The 20,466-nt window shown below is 35.5% G+C and overlaps 1 protein-coding gene across 6 annotated transcripts in view; it reads right to left on the reverse strand.

Moving 5' to 3' along the window:
* The window catches only part of CPEB2 (cytoplasmic polyadenylation element binding protein 2), a 72,442-nt gene that overhangs the window by 13,634 nt on the left and 38,342 nt on the right, over positions 1-20,466 (reverse strand). For 3 of the 6 annotated variants that reach the window (XM_053901683.1, XM_019453686.2, XM_053901682.1), the window contains 3 exons: positions 19,477-19,500; positions 4,839-5,009; positions 3,540-3,629 (listed from right to left, as the gene is read on the reverse strand). In XM_053901683.1, coding sequence (XP_053757658.1) covers positions 3,540-3,629; positions 4,839-5,009; positions 19,477-19,500 — 285 coding nt within the window. The remainder of the gene's footprint in view (positions 1-3,539; positions 3,630-4,838; positions 5,010-19,476; positions 19,501-20,466) is intronic. The other 3 variants (XM_053901685.1, XM_053901681.1, XM_053901684.1) reach the window with 1 other exon arrangement.

The following is a 20,466-nucleotide window of genomic DNA, read 5'->3' on the forward strand; positions in this document are numbered from 1 at the left end:
GTGATAACCAGTGGTCAATCTTTAAGCAGAATAGACTTCATTATAAAAAGAAGGTACCAAAGTTTACACTGCAAGTTCACCATTACACGATTATTCCTAGAAGCTGAGAACTAAATGACCAAAAAATACCCCTTTGCCTTGGCAAGATTTCTATGCAAACAAACCTGGAGAACTGTAATCTGGTTCCATTATGAAGAAGTCATCGAGCAGGCCATGCACATCTGTTCCATCATGCAATGAATGGTAAGTGTGAGGTCATGTTTTATGTTGAAATCTAAACACACAGCTTTATTGCTAACAATGGCTGTAATTGCCACAAAGGTCGATTGTGACACAAAAGTGCTTTATTTTAATAAAATTATAATACCTGATTGCATAAATAAAGCCATCAAACTAACCTATGCAAATAGAAACTTCCAAAGGTATGATTATACAAGATTAAAAAACACATCTTAGACCTTTTCAATTGCTAGAAATAATTTAAATATGCCTAAAAAAATAAAAAATGCATACTGGTGAAGGCTTTAGTTTTGATACAAGCTAAGGATTTGAGAGTTATAACTTCTGTAATAACTGATAGGTTATACGACCAATTTACTAAAATTGTATTTTAAATTTAGTATTTTTAACGTTAAGATTTGTGATACTAATTTTTGATACTAATATTTTCATTTTACTTGGTTTTAAAGTAATACTTTATATTCAGTGTTCTTAATATTGCTTAATTATTTGTGTGATTATTAGGGACGAAACGTTTTGTATCACAAAACTAATTAGGCAGCGTGGCAGATAAATTATGATCTAGCTAAGGCAAGCCATTTAGTATTAAAACACTCTTACCAAACACACGCTATACAGCGAATTGATACCCACATAGGGTGAGCCTCATTCACTGTAAAGGAAACACATGTACATGTGTGGCTCAGTATCCAAGGGCTCATGGCACTGCCTTAATCACAAGGCAGCTTCACTAACTGGATGCTTTTATACCAGTGTTTTCCAAACCACGGAAAATGAATTACAACAATGACCACACTGCCTGAGAGAGCAAGGCTTGGGAACACTGGCCTTTGGCGATGACAATTAACTATAGGTATACCAAAAAAAATATGATTTGCCAGTGCTACTTTTGTGAGTTTTGTGTTGTTTGCTTTCCAGTTTCAGAAAATAAACTAACCATCACCACAAAAACCACAATGACAATGACAACAAGAGCAACAAAGACAGCAACCATTGTGTTTGATTAAGTTTGTGCCAACGCATCTTTCCAGGCTTCGAGTCCACCATCCTATTTTATATGAAAAAAACTCAGGCAAAAAATGGACACCTGTCTCCACACAAACCAATTCTCCTTCCTTTCTAAAACTGTATTGCAATTCCTTCCTGGAACTCTGTTCAACTCCTTGATGTCTATCTAAATTGCACAGTACCCTTTAGATTTTGTTCAAAACTTCGCAGTGAGGTCTTCACTACCTATTTCAGGTCAAAGGAATCTCTCTATTCTATGGTATTTATTGTTGTTTATATCATTTGTTAGTCAATTATCATTCTGTGAATTACCAAGAATAGAAAGATGAGTAAAGGCATAGTCCTATAGACTAAGGCAAGAACTGGATGTTAATAAAATTGTCACAGATTTGTAGAATTATAAAGATCTAACATTGCAGTTGTGACCAGTGCTATGAAAGGGCTGAACAGTGCTAGGAGAACCTAAAACAGGAGGATGTGAACCGTTAGGTCGGTCCTGAAAGTTTCCTGTGAGCAACAAATATTTAAACTGAAATAAGCAGGGGATATGTAGATAAAGACCCATGAGAAGAACCTCCGGGCAGAGACAACACCAGACGTAAGGGCCCTGAGGTAGGAAAGAGCAAGGCCAGTTTTTGGAACCGGAAGGCAGCCAGAAGCAACAGGGGTAGAAGAAACCAGAGAGATAGGGAGGCGGGGCAGGGCAAATGCATTTTTGCCTTTATTCTAACAATAAAAGAAACCACTGAAGGGTTTTAAGTAGAGGGTCAGGGGAATAGCACTATCAGGTGAATTTTCAGAGAGATTACTCTAGCTGTACTGTGGGAGAAAAACTGGGGACAGCCAGAGGTATGGACAGACTAGTCACATTCCTGAAGTAGGCCACCGTAGTGGTAACTTGAGCAGGAACATCAGAAACTAACTGGCATTTTTACTGAACACTCAATAAGCTTTATAAAAGGACAAGGGAGTAAAACAATGGACAACAATAGATTAAAACTCAGCTAACAAATGCACGTCTACATCTATATGGAGCGAATTTTCTCTCTAAACCAAGTATCAGGGCTTCCAAGTCCAGTAAACTCCACAATTGGGTGACACTTTAGGGTTACATGGAAAAAGGTACATAGCTTTAATCAGATTTTTATAGAGGCCTGGGACTCAGAATCCTGCTCAAAAGATACTCCTGATTCCTTAAGATCTTAAGGTGTAAAACAAGAATCACATGAATGAATGATTTCATTTCTCTAAAAATCTACATGAACTAGTAATGGAGGTTCTAGAATTCTCAATGACAAAAAGTGGAGATGGCCCATATAATTCACTCAGAAACCTTCAATTAGTTTTTGTATGCCAGTAACTATTCTAACTTGTTTCCTTTCTCAGGCCCAAAATCAGACCATTTAACAGGTTTGCTGGAGTCTCTTTCCAGGCTTGAAAATTCATTCAGTCATGAGTGAGTGTTTTTTTTTCCTTCTAAATTGTATTTCAACGATGTTCAAAGAAAAATCTCAGTTTCTCAACCTCCCCCTTTCATTTTATTCACTTCAGAGAATCTGCCATCAACAACCTGAGTGTATTCATGTTAAATTCTCTCCCCTCACCTCCCTGCTCATCATGGGCAGGGAGATACTTCCTCTCTCCCCTGACAGTGGCTTTGCTTCGCTCATGAATGATAGTGTAATTTGTGACTCTTGTGCTACGCTGACAGGCTGCAGTAGTATCCTAGCAGTAAGTCACTAACACAATTAGGTATTCTCTTCATATAATGGGGTTTTTGGACCAGACACTTTCTCCTTGTTAAATTCACCCACAGGGTTAAGTATCGCTCTGTTGTTATCTGCTATTATTTGGAACACCTGAGCAAATGTTGCAATATTTATACTACTCATGTGTTTATACACATTTTTTTTCACTTCACACAGATCTCAATTTCACTGTGTAGAGGAACACTTTTTTATATGTCTGTACTCAAGTTACTTAGAAGGATGCTTCAGACGGAGAAATTACTCAATGCTGGTTTGAGTCTGAAATCATTGTCACATCATCCTATCTTTTATCATAGCACAAGTGTCTTATGATTCCTGATTGCCTTAAAGGAAATGAGGATAGTCACAAGGACCATTCTTCCTCACTTTGACACATTACCAGCCTTCACAAATTACTCTATTAGTTTTATATAAAGGTGTGATGATATGCAATTCTAAAAGAAAACACAAAGTAATTGACAGTATCTTATTTGCTCTCATAAAACTGATTCCCTAGAAAATATCAACAATAAAAACTCTTACCTTTTGGTGGAAAATAGGACTTGCTTTCTGCTTTATGAGGCCAATCTACTACCAAAGGCCCAAATCTTCTGAAGCTAGCAGTTATTTCATCTAAAAAAGTATAATAATATGTATTAGGAATTAGTTTTAATGGTTCATTCTAAAAAAAAAAAAAATCCTGTATAAGTTAAAGATTTAATGTTTAGAAGTACCAAGTAGCCTAAGATAAACTAGAATATGAAAACTCAAAACATGTCTAACAGCCTTACTAAAAGGATATATGAACTAAATAGCTATTTTAGTCAAAATAAATTCAATTTTAAGCAGCACATTGGCCAGAGCCGTCAATTCAGTGTGAGTTTTAAAATTTTATGTAACACTGTATGGATACTAATGGATTTTAGTACACCAAACCGTAAATATTACTGCCTTGAAAAACACGCCAACAGTATATCAAGTTAAATAAAGAGATTGTTACTGCTTAATAAGTAAAATTTTATAGGGAAAGAAAGTTCTGTGCAAATAAGACATATAAAGTTATCATACTCATAAAATACACTAAGGTCTGACACATGTCAGGTAGTTTCGCTGAAATACACCTAGGTCAAATCCAATGATACGGTCTAGGTTATTTCATCACATGAAAACCTTATTATACTAATGAGTCCTTAGAATAAGTTTGTGGATATTTGAATCATAACTGAAAAATATCTCAAAGTGTAGCAATATCCCATTAGTTGTTACTAAGAGTGGCAGATTTCCCACAACCTTACAAACATTAAGACAGTTTCAGTACTTTTAAATCTTTACCCTGAATTATTTTATTATTACACATGAATATTTTTTACACATGTTTATACATGCCTTTGTATAACCTGAATTTCCTGTTTATGCTGTTTCCATTACCGTTTGGGGTTTTATTGCCTCTTTCTTACCTGCTTCTAAAAGCCTACTTATCCTTAAAGGAATTAAACTTTTGACTATCATGAACTGCAGGGAGAGTTTCATGGCTGGTTACCTTTATTTCGTGTGTGTTGTATTATGGTAATGTAGCAGGTTTTAAATTTTATAAGAAAAGATTTTTGTATGACCATCTTATTTACAAAAAAATATTCACAGTAACCATGTGCATTTTAACATATAAAGAAACAAACTTGAAACTGTCCAATTACCGATTTAACATTTCAACAGGTGATAAAATATTGAAATAGAAATGGATGTCCATTCTGAATGAAAATCTCTAGAGGTAAAACATTGTATACCTCCATTCACATTATATTTTAGCTGTTTGTTTGTTTTAAACTCAAATCATCACCCTACCTTCATCAATATCTGGAGGAAGACCACCAACAAAAACTTTTCGAGAGAAGCGTTCTATTCGTTCTCCATTTTGATGAGCAGAATAGCATGTGGGAGAATTTAAAACCCCAACTTGATCATTATGGCCATCATCAAGCAGACCATCATCTATTGGAAAGAGGGAAGAACGACCTAAAATATAAGAACAAATATAACTTGAATCTTAAAGAAATGACAAAGTCAAGCATAAAGATAGGAATGACAAATTCAAAGGCTTAAACAATGAAGGTGACATAGGCATAAAAAAATAAGGGAAATTCAGATTGTTTAAGGTTTTAATTACCTGGATTCAAAAGAGAAGCAGTCTGAAGAATGACTTAGAAATAAACATAGTCATATGACAACAATTATACTGCAAACACTAGATCACTTCAATTTTTTATGGAAAGCAGCAAGAATCTGAGGTATGGGGATGGTTAAACTGGATGTGTAATAGGAGAAACCTTTGAGAAATTGGTGGCAGAAGGGAAATGGCACAGACTAAATAGATAAGACATAATAAAAAGCCACTTGCAAACTACGGTAAGGACAAAGGCAACACGGAAGACTTGCATATAAGGTTAATTGATCACACATGTGACAATTATGTAAGAGGGTAGACAGGGTTTCTGCACATGTGCAAAACAGAAAAAGGCATCCCCTCTAGGACTTTGGTCCTCATCTGAGCCCACCCTTCAGAGGTGACCCTTTATATAGGGCACATCCTGTACAACCCTCTACTGCGCAGCAATCCTGATGCTAGACTCCATGGGGATCAAAAAATTAAATGACCTAATAAAATATAGTCCCCTGCTCTCAGGGGATGTACAGTTAGAAAAGATAAGATCTATACATATAACTATGGCACATATTCATAAGAAAGCTTCAAAGTACTTCAGAGGAAGTTTGCTGGAGGAAGGGAGTAACCTGGCTAATAACTGGATAATTTCTAAAATCCTTAAATGAAACTGGATAGGAACTGTGGTAAAAAGGGAAAGATAGTGGTATTTACTGAGTGCATGCATTAGATTGGGTAAGATATTTCTAAGTTGAAATATTTGTTAGAACATGGTTTTGAGTAAATTTTCCAAGTGGAAGGAGACACACTGGACAAAGGATGAAAATGTGAATTTATTTAAGAAAGAGAGAGTAGTCATGGTTGACTACTGCATGTTGGATATAAGGAGAGTAAAGGCAAGAAAACAGTTTTGAGGCTAGCCAGAATACTTAGCCTTGAATGTCGAGTTAAAGGAGATGTTTTATTTAGTGGGTGATTAAAACAAAAAACTGGATATAGGGGCTCAAGCAAGATAACTTTTCCGGTGCTTTAGGAAGACTTACAGCAAATGTGGTTAAAGTGGTTAGAAATGAGTGGATCAGGAAGGATGGACAGAGGAGACACTGTAATAGTAAGGCGTGGATATCTGAGAAACAAAACAGAGAAAAATAACGGAAAGGAGGAACTAAAAGATGTTATAATAATAAGAATCATTAACTAAATATAAGGATAATAAAGACCAAAAGCTGGCATAAAAAAGGGTAGATACAGAAGGAAACAATCAACAAAACTAAAAGGCAACCTACTGAATGGGAGAAGATATTTGCAAATGACATATTTGGCAAAGGGTGAGTATCCAAAATCTGTAAAGACCTTATCAAACTGAACATACAAAAACCAAATAATCCAGTTAAAAAATGTTCAGAAGACATGAATAGACATTTTTCCAAAGAAGATATCCATACGGCTAACAGACACATGAAAAGACATTCAACATCACTCATCATCAGGGAAATACAAATCAAAACTACAAGGAGATATCACCTCACACCTGTCAAAATGGCTAAAACTAACAACACAGGAAACAATAGGTGTTGGTGAGAGTGAGGAGAAAGGGGAACCCTCTTACACTGTTGGTGGGAATGCAAGCTGGTGCAGCCATTCTAGAAAACAGTGTGGAGGTTCCTCAAGAAACTAAAAATAGAACTATCCTACGACCCAGCAATTATGAGGTATTTACCCAAAGGATACAAAAGTATGGATTCAAAGGGTCACATGCACCCCGATGTTTATGGCAGCACTATCAACAATAGCCAAATTATGGAAAGAGCCTCAAGTGTCCATCAACTGATGAACGGATAAAGTAGATGTGATACACATATACAAGGAAATACTACTCAGCCATAAAAAAGAACAAAATCTTGCCATTTGCCATGATGTGGATGGAGCTAGAGGGTATTATGCTAAGTGAAATGAATCAGTCAGAGAAAGACAAATACCATATGATTTCACACATATGTGAAATTTAACAAACAAAACAAATGAGCAAAGGGAAAAAAAGGGAGAGGCAAACCAAGAAACAGATTCTTAACTAGAGAGAACAAACTGAGCATTGCTGGAGTGCAACTGGAGCGTTGTAGGGCGATGAGCTAAATGGGCGATGGGCATTAAGGAGGGCACTTGGTATGATGAATACTGGTTGTTGTACGTAAGTGATGAGTCACTAAATTCTACTCCTGAAACTAATATTACACTGTATGTTAACAATCTGGAATTTAAATAAAACCTTGAAAGAAAGAAGAAAAAGAGAGGATCGATAAGTGCAGCTTCACATGCTGAGAGGATGTTCAGAATTCAAAATAAGGTGGGCAGATGCAAATGGAATGGAGGAAGGAAATGAGCCACATTTTCGAGAAGAGAGTCAACTTTACAAAAGTGACAGGTTATAAAATTCTTTGTAGTATCACTGATGAAAACTTCAGAGACAAATGATGAGGGTAGTTCCTTGGGAGACTTACAAGAAAGTGAGGGAACATTCAAGAAGCACGAGAAAGGAGTGGTAAGAAAAGTATGAGGGAAGCCGAAGCATTATTATAACAGTTCCAAAGAAAAATGTGAACAAAGCTTTAAAGAAAAAAAAAAAAAAAAAAAGAGCAATGAAGTACCAACGTGAGATGTTAAGATAAACACTTGAAAAAATGACAACTGTTTGAGGACATGCACGATCTTCAGAAGGGAAGCAATTTTAGTGAAGTTGGATGAAAGTCACATTGCATGTAGAGTTTTATAAAGTAAAGACATCAAAAGGAGACGATTCTTTTGATGGAAAAAGAAAAAGAATGCAGACAAATTGTTTTTCTTCCAAGATGGAATGAAAGTTTTTTGTTTTTTGGTTTTTTTTGGGTGTGGGGGGGATGAAGAAACAATGCATGGAATCTGTAGCGTTGTACCTTAATATATCCAAGTCATAAAACGTCATTAAATAGGGATCCTGGGTGGCTCATTCAGCTAAGTGTCTGTCTCTTGATTTCAGCTCAGGTCATGCTCTCACTGTTCCTGAGATCTAATAACCCTGCGCTGGGCTCTGTGCTGACACTGCAGAGCCTGCTTGGGAATCTCTCTCTCCCTCTCTCTCTCTCAAAATAAATACGCTTAAAAAAAAGTAACTATCTCATCATCTTGATATGACTCATAACAGTGCAAGTGGTATCAACAAAGGCCATATGAAATGTGATGGCCTGCACAGACTGAAAGATGGGATGAGAAGGGGACTCACGTGCTGTGAACTGTAGCTGGTTGGATGTTGGAAATAAGAATTGGAAGTTTTTAACATCAAAACCAGGTAGAAAGATCATACTTGTACAGGAATAGGAAATTATAGCACAGATTCAAATTCAACTTAAATAAGATGTTCTGCAAGATGCCTATGTGAACTTTGTGAATAGTTAACTTCTCCAATACCTTTGCTATTAGAAATAAGGGTCAATGAAAAACAAATGTCAATAATCTGTTTTGACATTAATTTGACATTATTTGACAAATTTGACATTATTTGACAATAATCTGTCAATAATCTGACCAACAGAAAGAAAGCCCTTCAAAGTATTTTATCTAATTACTTTAACAAAAAAAAAAATCAAGACCCATTATAAATAATATTGTAACTGGTTCAATTTCTAAGGTGGACTTCAATAATTCTATATTTTAAAAGGAATAATATGAGGCAGAAAAACACATATATTAACTAGTTTTTAGTAGAAAAATTATTCTTATTTCAGACATGCCAATACATTGGAAATTATTTCACTCTAAAGTGCCCTAACACACATATGAATTTAGCAGGCCCATGAATATGATATGCACTCTTTTTAACAAACATTTATCTTGAGAAAAAATACAGATCATAAATATTTAGAGTCTAAATCGAAATACTAAATACGGTGACAAAGGAAATCACTACGTAAGAGAGGTCATGACCCAAAAAGGATTTAAATTTTCTGTGTTAACTATAATGTTGTAAGCATATTCATATTATAACTGCATTTAACGATGATTCTGTATTACAAAATACCACTTTAACTATAATAAATAAAATATAGTTAGTAAAGCAACTATCAAACATCCATAATCTATATGTCTAAAATCTAGTAACCAAAGCTCAGCTAAACAAAGGATGTAATGGAAAGGCTAAGAACATATTACACATACTAATAAGAACCTTCATTGCTGTAAAATCATGACCATTTTCTTTATAGAAGCCATAAAAGCTATGGAATTATATGCTCTTTTAAAAGAGGAGTTAACTGAGTATACATCAACAACAAAAATATCACGTTTTTAAATAAAAAAAATTTTTTTAATGTTACTTATTTTTGAGAGAGAGAGAGAGAGAGACAGAGCACGAGTGGGGGAGGGAGAGAGAGAGAGACAGAGTCACAGAATCTGAAGCAGGCTCCAGGCTCTGAGCTGTCAGCACAGAGCCTGACACAGGGCTCGAACGTATGAGCTGTGAGATCATGACCTGAGCTGAAGTCGGACGTTCAACTGACTGAGCCACCCAGGCGTCCCCCAAAACATCATGTTTTATCTTGCCAATTATCTTTCCTTATCACCCAATTTAATTCAACTCGAAACACAACTTTAATACAATTCTCTAAGTAATGACCTACTTCACATACAGTACACTATGAACATGCTTTCTGAGAATGACACATACCTACATTTAGTGCATGAAAATTACAGCAAAGGTAAAAGGATGTGTGCTGAGAGAAGTAAAACTGGATTATAAAATAATTTGGACTAAAATATTTGCAACAGTTTTCAACCAAAATTCAATTAGCTTCCTCCTTTTTTTTGCTCTGAAACTAGGATATATTTTCAGGTTCTTACATTTCAAAAGAATGAAGCTGAATGATAATGAAAACACAGCATAAAATTTATGGGATGCAGCATAAGCTACATATTTAGAGGAAAATTTCCATATTTAGAGGAAAACTACTTTTACACGCGTGTTAGAAAACAAGAAATGCTTAAAATAATCCTAGTTTCTGCCACAAAAAGATAGAAAAAGAATAGCAAATTAAACACAAGGAAAGATGAAGGAAATAAAAAAATAAAGTCAATGACATAAAACATAGACTAACATGATAGCAAGTCAACAAAGCCAAAAATGGCTCTTCAAAAACATGAAACTGATTTACCTCTAAGCAGAGTTTATCAAGTTCATCAAGAAAAATTAGAAAACTCAAGTTACCAGTACTAAGTATGAAAAAGGGGACATCAACCAACACAGAGCCTATGAACATAAACAGCTAAACTTCCTACCTAGTTTTGCAACCCTGATCGTAAAAACCTGGCGAGAAAATTACAAGAAAACTATGTATCAAGAATACAAGAGGCAAAAATTGTAAAGAAAATATTCACAGGTTGAATCTAGAACTATATAAAAATGGAAAATACATCATGATTAAGTGGAGCTCGCCTCAGGAATATAAGACTGATTGACATTTGAAAATCAATTACTGTAATTCATATTAACACAAGGAACTAGAAATATCAATCATTTCCACAGATGTAAGAAATGCATCTGATAAAGTTCAACAGCCACTCATGATTAAAAACTCCCAGCAAACTAGGAATAGGCAAGAATTTCCACAATCTGATAAAGAGCACTGAAAACCTGCAGTTTACATCTTTAATGATAAACCATTAATGCTTTTCCCCTGAGATCTGGAAGGATGTTCACTATTTATATTCAACATGATCCTGGCAGAACTAGTGCAAGAAGATGAAAAAATAAAGTGTTTAATACTTGCAAGGAAATAGTAAAACTGTCTGTGCTACGAACATGATTTTATATGGAAAATTCAAAAGACTCAAACTACTTGAAGTAAGTGCATTAGCTACGGGACAAATACAAAATCAACTTACAAAAATCAATTTATTCCCAGATGACAGTAATAATAATAGGGAAAAAATTTAAAATAGTGCCATTCTTTATGTCATCAAAACTCATCAAATACCTAGGAATAAATTAAACAAAAGATATGTAAGACCTTTACACTGAAAACAAAAATTTGCTCAGAAATTCTACAAGACTGAAATAAATGAATAGAGAGAAGAAATCAACATGTGAGATGTGAAATTATCTCATGTATAGATTGCATACAATGGCATTCAAAATCCGAGCACATTTTGTCTTCTAGAAACTCTCAAGCAAGTTCTGAAATTTATGATAAATCAAAGAATTCAAAACAGTTAAAAAAAATCACATAAAAGAACAAAGTCAGAGGATTATACAGCCATATTTCAAGATTTACTGGTCAGCTATGATTATTAATAATTATAATAATAGTATAAAATAATATAAAAAAATAATCATAAGCTTTGGTGGCTTAGTCAGTTAAGCGTCTGACTTCAGCTGAGGTCATGATCTCGTGGTTCGTGGGTTCGATCCCCACATCTGGCTGCTCAGAGCCTGGAGCCTGCTTCAGATTTTGCATCTCCCTCTCTCTCTCTGTCCCTCTCCAGCTTGCGCTCTGTCTCTCAAAAATAAACTAATTGTTAAAAAAAAAAAAAAAAAAATTAAAGAATGTAACACTTAGGATAGGCAAATAGCTAACTGGAACAAAACAGAGTCAAGAAGCAGACCCATACATTTACAGTCACTTCATGTTTTCGAAAGTATCCATGCAGTTCGATGTGGAAAGGAAGATGTTTTTCAATAAATGGTGGTGAAGAGGGGTGCCTGGATGGCTCAGTTGGTTAAGCATCCAACTTTGGCTCAGGTCATGATCTCACAGTTTGTGAGTTCGAGCCCTGCATCGGGCTCTATGCTAACAGCTCAGAGCCTAGAGCCTGGAGCCTGGAGCCTGCTTTTGATTCTGTGCCTTCCCCTCTCTGTGTCCCTCCCTGGCTCACACTCTCTCTCTCAAAAATAAACAAACATTAAAATTTTTTTTTTTAAAAATGGTGGTGAACCAATGGATATCCAGGTGTGGGGGGTGGGGAAGGAACCTTGATCCCTATTCTCACACCATACCAAAAATACATTCAAGAAAGATCAATGACTTAAATGTGAAAGATAAAACAACAAAGTTGCTGGAATTTCTTCACGATATTTGGGGATAGGCAGTGATTTCTTAGGATTAAAAGGAACTAAAGATAAAAGAAAACAACTGGACTTCCATCAAAATTAAATATTTTTCTGCTTATCAAAAGACAGTGTTAGTGAAGTGGAAAGACAAGCAACTACCAGAAAATAGGACAAAATACACAAAGAACTCCTCTAAGTGAACACTTATACTGAATTAAAAATGGACAAAAGACTTGTACTGAAACTTGACAAAAGAGTATAATGAAATGGGTTACAAGGTATGAAAAGGTGCTTCATATGACCCTTAGTTATCAGGAAGATGCAGATTAGAACCATAATGAGACATCACATACATGTATCAGAGTAGGTAAAATTAAAAAGCTAACAGTACAAAGTCAGTCTTATATTCTGTGGGAGTGTAAAACTGGCAAGCTACTTGGTAGTTTCTAATAAAGTTAAAATATGCATTCATTCTATAAACCAGCAATTTTGCTCTTATATATCCAAGAGAAACGAGTGCTTATGTGCACATGTACACTCACACACACTCACACACACACACACACACACAGAAAAGAAAAAGGATACAAAAATGTTGATGGTACTTTTATTTACAATAGTCCAAATGGAAACCAACTCAAATGTCTATTAGTAGGTTAATGAGCAAATTGTGGTATATTCATATAATGACTCTATTCACCAGTAAGAAAGAAATAACTGACAGTAATTTCTGTTCTACAAAATCTTAAATTTCCCTTTGAGACTGACATTTTTAAGTATCTAAAAGCAATTACTTATGAAATTTTAAAATGTCTTTTCTTTTATTTAAAAAAAATTTTAATGTTTATTTATTTTTGAGAGACAATGACAGAGTGAAAGTGGGGGAGGGGCAAGAGAGAGAGAATCTGAAGCAGGTTCCAGGCTCCCAGCTGTCAGCACAGAGCTGGATGTGGGGCTCGAACCCACGAACCATGGGATCATGACCTGAGCCGAAGTCAGACGTTTAACCGACTGAGCCACCCAGACGCCCCCAAATGTTTCTTCTTTTAAAAGAACTGGATATGGTTGTTCCTAAGCTTCTTACCATAGTAATTAGATGTGTTTTTTGTTTTTCTCTAGATAATTAAAAAAAAATTTTTTTTTAATGTTTTTATTTATTTTTGAGACAGAGAGAGACAGAGCATGTACAGGGGAGGGGCAGAGAGAGAGGGAGACACAGAATCTGAAGCAGATTCCAGGCTCTGAGCTGTCAGCACAGAGCCCAATGCGGGGCTCGAACTCACGGACTGTGAGATCATGACCTGAGCCGAAGTCGGCCGCTTAACCGACTGAGCCACCCAGGCGCCCTAGATAGATAATTTTAAAGGTGAGATTTCCATGCTGTTAAAACCAGCAGCAAAGTAAGGATATTGATCAACAAGCTCTATAGTCAAAAGAATTTTAAACTGTAATTAGACTGCATTGTTTGAAGGGGTAGGGTTTTTTTTTTTTTTTTTCTATTTTAGAAATCATCATTTGACCTTGACATCAAATGCTCCATTTATATTCTCTAACTATTGTTATGACATTCTTGACTAATACTACAAGGCAACAAGTATGAATGGTTACACAAAAATCCTACTTCAGTGATTCTAACTTAAGATGTATATACATCCCTATTTGTCTGTAATATACATAGGCATTTATAACATACACGCATGCTATAAACATAAACATGAGAATTAATATGAGGTTAGTTACAACCAAGACTAGAGTGAGCATCTAACTAAGAATTCTTTAAGAGATTTACAAAGAATGTGATAGTTTTAGAGACAAAAATGTAAAGGAGAAAAGAGGGGAAAAGCTTTATAGGTAGAAGATATTTGCTTGAGCAAAAGTACAGAAATATTCCAAAGGCCATATCAAGGTAAAATATAGAAAACTGGAGACATTCTTAACTATGTGCTTAAAAGCCCTACTTACTTCAAGTAAAATACCTTACGGTAAGTTAGTCACCTAAAATGTACAATAAAAATCTGAAAGGTAAAAGAGTAGTTACAATAAAAATTACAGAGGAAGTAGTAAGAGGTGAATGAGATATGAAAAATATGAAAAAAAAGAATAAATGAAGGTTGCCTAATCATTGCCAATGAAAGGGTCTAATACAGCTTCCGTATTGCCAGGGCTTTTTTAAACAGGTCACCAAAATCCTTTTCACGTGAAGGCAAAGTTAGAGGATCTATATTCCTATTACAGGACTAACAATATACCTTTTCCCAAAACAGAAAATTGGCAAAGGTTTTATAGTAAAGAAACACAGCCACTACCTCAAATATGAATGAGCCTTATTTGTTATGTGGACAATTAGGATTCAAATTATTCATTTCAAAATATTTTAAATAAAAAGGCTTAGGGAATGCATGAGATTTTTCTATATTCCTATAATAATGTTTATTCCACACAATAATAAAAGCCAGATTAGGAGCTTCCTTAACTGAAGATGGGGCTAAAGGCTAAATTATGACTAGGCCATGTGACAGAATGATGGTTAGCAACCAGTACATGATTTTCTGGTATGTGCTGTTAGAGGAGTTGTAAGCAATTACTAATTTTACTCCACTGGCTATGTGCCTATGCCCAAACCACCCCTATATTTTCAGATTTTGACCTTATTTTGGAAGCCCAGAATAGAGAAATTTCTCAACATATCAAAAAGGGGGAGGCAGGAAAGGAAAACATTTGTACAAAATTAGGCAATTTATGACTTGAATCTAGGCATAATTCTTTGATCTCAATGTGTTATCCTGTACTTTCATTTACTAACTGTTGTTCTAAAAATAAAAACCAAGCTATATAAATTAAAGATGACTATGAATATTCTTCTCATCTTCTAAGATCTTAGCAGTCACTCTATTGGAGTAGAAAATCTACCAATGTGATGGCATGATTTTTATTTAATATGAAAGGATCAAAAAAACCCACCATCAAAACAATAGAAGTAGGTTTGAGACTGCACTTTCTCAAGCACTACCTGTTTAATCAGATAGAATCACTGATCAGGCATGCTTTTCCAAAGAACTGAGAAGCTATTAAGGTACCCTTATCACCTAAAGAGATTTTGTCCCAATAATAGGTTCATCCTTTTCACATAGGGGATGGATATTTAATTTTAATAATCAATTATAACCTAGTTATTACATCTTTGTACATTAACTTCTAGACATACTATACTTGGCCGTAAGTTCACTAAAATTTTGTTTCTTTTTAGAAACTGGTCTGGCTGGGTATAGGTGTAGAGTTAGGCAGAGTAAGTCTCTTCAAGGAGGAGGGGTAAGCAAATTTTTTCTGTGAAGGGCCAGAGAGTAAAAAATATTTTAGTCTTTGTGGGCCTTACATTCTCTGTTGTAACTCCTCAACTCTGCCATCATTGTAGCTCCAAAGCAACCAGACAAAAGTAAATGAATGGGCATTGTTGTGTTCTAATAAAACCTTGTTTATAAAAACAGGAGGTGTAGCCTGTGGGCCGGTTTGCTGACCTCTGTCTTCCAGTACTACTCTGGCTTTTTTTTCATGCTTTGGAGATTTTGCCCATTCTTTGACAGGTATCAAAAGCATTTACCAAAGATGAAGAATTTCAGCCTTGATTTCATCATAAAAGGATTTGAGAGTGGTGGTATTTAGGGGGTGCACCCTTACTTGGGCTACTTGACAAGATTGTTTAAGAGTCAAACGGACTGAAACCAAATCGAACCAATTCAGAACATCCCGGGGTCAATTTTAGAACGATACATGGTATACTGTCTTACTAATAATTCCTTGCTTATTACAGTGCATAAATCTGAATGGCTACATAGTGTAAATAAATCCAACCTCCCTAACTGAGCTTCCGTAATTTCATTCCCTTTAAAATAATTTCTCCTATTTCATTCCATATACAAGCTATTAATTCAAGCTTTGAGATTACCTGCTAGAAAAGATTGCATTATGATGTTTTAGTCCTATTAACTAAAATAGGCTCTATTTCTATTTGTTAAAATATCGCTTATATTTTTGTTCCTTTGGGAGCACAGTAGCCCTTTAACCCTTTACGAAAGGAATAGATGGCAATATAAAAACGTTTGAAGAGGAGGGACAGAACTTACCTTACACTTCACACCTCTCTTCACACTCCCACCCAGACCAGTACGTTCACTCTCAGAATTGAATGGAAGAAATGCCGAACAGAAAATAAAACACAAAAGATAGTGTTCCATATATTAAAGACTGCCCCCCCACATGAGAGTCTTCCTCCTTCCTAATCCTGCCCCCCAGGCAGCTCTGAGGTAGAACTTTTTTATGGCTCCTAGGGTGTAGAGACGCAGAGGAGTTGGGGCAGGTTGCAAGTGAAAAACAGGGAAAGAAATACTTGCTCTTTCTTAATTACTTCCAGTACAATTAAATTTTGAATATTCCTAAGGTATATTTCATATACTAGTATCTAGAAACAGCCTGATGTGAAGTTCTTATTGACATTATTAAGGAAATTAAAATATATAAAGTCGTTTTGGTAGTAATTTGGTTTGACTGCAGTCCAGTGGGAAATCTTTTAAATGAAAACAGCTCCTCTGTGCCTGGGCTTAAAGGTGAGTCTAAGGTGGCAAGTAAGAAAAATATAGTTCTTCCCCAAGTGGACTACAAAGTCAAAATGTCTTATGAGAAGTTAATGCTACTCACCGACTACTGCAGTGGTGGAGAGCAATGTCTCATTTTTGGTACAAACTGTATCAACTTATTGTGACACATCCCACATGAGCAGTAGATCAGATATGTGTAAGACTTTTTTTTTTTAAGAAAGGAAAAATGACTAAATAAAATTAACAAATGCAGCTCCTTTGATGGACCAAACGTTAAACATGAAGCCCATAAAAGGGGGATCTTGGAAGTTAAAAAATTATCAGTGTGATAATGGCACTGTATCTAGCACAGAAGGGGGAAAAAATGAGTAGAAAATAGGAAGAGAGCCAGGCTACTTCCAGTCTTTTCTGAGTCATTCCTTTGGTATGTGTGTGGTTTTTTTTTTTTTTTTTAATGTTTTATTACGTACTGTGTCAAAGTACTTTCAAATTCACATAACTTTCTCAATAGGTATTTATAATAGGTACACTTTTCATTTGATTATCAAAATTGAAATTTTAATTTTTTTTTAACGTTTATTTATTTTTTTGAGACAGAGAGACAGAGCATGAACGAGGGAGGGTCAGAGAGAGGGAGACACAGAATCCGAAACAGGCTCCAGGCTCTGAGCTGTCAGCACAGAGCCCGACACGGGGCTCGAACTCACAGACCCCGAGATTGTGACCTGAGCCGAAGTCGGCCGCCCAACCGACTGAGCCACCCAGGCGCCCCCAAAATTGAAATTTTAAAAGCAGACTCCGACTATTCACAGAGAACCAACTAAAAAATTACTAACGCCATATAACTTGAGAGGAAAATTCAGGCGTTATCCCTCCACACTAAGCCAAATAAGTATGACAGGTCAGTTCCGACCTACAGAAAGCTTCTGTAGAAGCCTTAGGACCATGTGAGAGTCTTCTTTCTTCCAAAGCTGACAGGCAGTCCTAAAGTAGAGGAAATCTTATAGATCTCTATCCTCTGGGAGCCATGAAGAGCAGTAATAAGTTTCTATCTGAAAGAAGAAAAATTTGCTTTTTCTTAATATCATAATCATAGTCTACCATTATTAAACTGAGAAAAAAGATGATAAACAACAGGACTTTCTGACACCCAGTTCCTGAGAAGTTCCTAGGTCCTGATATTAAGTTGGAGTATGCCAAATTACATTAAGAATAAACCACTAGGGTTAAAAGATGAAAGTGTATAAAAGGAAAAGATCCTAAATTAAATATGCTCCGTAGTTTCAAAAATACCTAAAAAGCACAGCTTAGTAAGTGGGTTTTGCCACAAGAACCGAAGCTCCATATTTAAAAAGCAGAGTGAAACAAGGCAGTCTACAGATGTGAGAACAGGTACTAAAGTTCTAACCTTCCCCCTCTCTTCTCAGTTGCTAGCCGCAACCTTCAGAAAGTTATTCAGCTTTAGCGTCTGAGTTTTGAGTTTCTATATCCTATAATTTTTTCATTAAGAAAACTAAAGAACCAAGAGACTTAGTCAAGCATGGGAAAAAAACAGATTCCAAAAAGGAAGTTAAATTCAGACAATGTGAAATACAAAACTGGAAATACTACTTAAGAACATAGAATACTTGTTTCTGTCATCAGCGGTGGCAGAAAGATTTAGCTTGTTTGTTTTCGAAGTGCACATACTCATGACCACATGAAAAGAAAGTGAAGCACTGGCACGCAGTTATAAAATGTATCAAAAGGCACTATTATTATGGTCTATCCTCCATGGCTCAAGGGAGATTTCAGGGGTCAAGGAAAACCCTTTTTACTCATTTTGGTCCTTATGACAGCTACGTAAGTATCATGATTATTGCGCACTTAGAGGATAAGCTAGCAGGTAAAGCTACTTTTGCTTCTTTGCATCCCATGTACTTTTCTCTCTCTCAGTCTCTCTGTACATACAAAAGAGAAGCCAAGTTTAAAGCGCCACAGACACTGTCAGCTGCTTTCCAAAGAGGTTTAGTAGTCCGGCATCTCAGAGGCCTCGTTTTGTCCTTCAGATAGCAAGAAACCAGAGAGGAAGACTGTTGCGGGGCAGAGAGAAAGGGTGTGTGACAGAGCGTGTGAGTGTGCCTGCACGGTCTGGGGAGGGAGAAGGAAAGCATTATATTCTCCAAAGACACACAGAAATGTTAGCAACATGATTTCTATACACCAGTGTTAACAATAGCTTATCTGGTATTATTTAGTTTCAACTGGGTCAGACATAAAACTAATAAACTGGGGTTGGAAATTATATACATAGGTATGGCAACCAGTTACAGATTTAGAGAGCAGAAAAATCGCCTTGCAAGTCACCTTCACTAGTGTTTATTAAACATTTTTCTTAAGCAAACTATAAACAGCAGCTTTACTTTAAAACGTATGAAAATAAACAGTTAGAGTCTAGACAGTCTAAAAGGAAAACATTTATTAAGTAACCAGATTAGTATGGAAATGTGCTTTAAAGTTAGGAGATACAGGATTCAAAAATTTGACAAGTGTGCAAATCAAAATATAACTTTTCTGTGAGTTTTCAGTGCATAAAAAAAATCTAGGCTAATTATAGAGTTGATCAGTAAAACCCAATTAAAAACAGTTATACCATAGCAAACAGAAAGGAATTACCTCGTCTTCGCCCATAACTCCTTGCTGCATGTAAACAAAGGACAAATTGTAAAATGTCAGAACTAAAAACAAGCCCACACATACAAGTATCTGTGATATGAAAAGCTAAGTGGGCATCTAGTGATTAGGACTACTTTGTTTTAAGAGCTAGGACAATGTCCCCATGTAATAGCTGCATGTGTTTTACCATTTACAAACCACTTTTATTATATATATATATATTCTGCACTGTACCATAAAATGAAATTAACAGGAAATATGCAATTTATTCTCATACATGCTCCAATTCATGAATAAATATTTCTTTCACCTGATCAAGATGGTAATATGTAACACCTTACAGTTAAATAGCATCCCAAGTAATAAATGCAAACAACTTGAATTAAATCCTCATTTTACTAATTATAAAGAGAGATACAGCAGATACAGTCCAACAAACAGCTATTCAAATCCAATTCACATTATATCAAGCACTGTGTGGAGAAAGTACTGGAAGACACAGAGGTATGAAAAGATATAACAATGTTAAACTGATACTCTGAAGCCTGTAGAGCTTAGATAAAAGGTAAAGACATCAATCCATGTTCAAACTTGCTTAGTTGAAAAAATGATTAATGATACACTACAGTTACCAATGCTTTCAATCCTTCTGGTACATTTTATAACCTCTATCTAAGTGCTTATGTCTCTCTCTCTCTCTGGGGTAAAAGGGATTCAGATACAAATTGTTCTTAGTATCATCACAGACTAGCACAGATGTTAAATATTCAGAAGTATGAAGCAGAAAGACATTTCAAACTACCTTATTAGCAGTTTACATAATTCCACATGGAGAAAAAACACTGCAATTTATTCTCCATAATAAACTACCAGTTTGATAAAACCCGCAACTTATTTTTAAATAATTCCTCCTTGCAAATCCGAGTACACAATGAGTATTTTTACCCTGGAATTAATATATGAAATCAAAGCAGTAAACTAAAACAAAAA

Source organism: Panthera pardus, unplaced genomic scaffold (genome assembly GCF_024362965.1).
Source record: "Panthera pardus isolate Hobbes unplaced genomic scaffold, ASM2436296v1 HiC_scaffold_13, whole genome shotgun sequence".
NCBI lineage: Eukaryota > Metazoa > Chordata > Mammalia > Carnivora > Felidae > Panthera > Panthera pardus.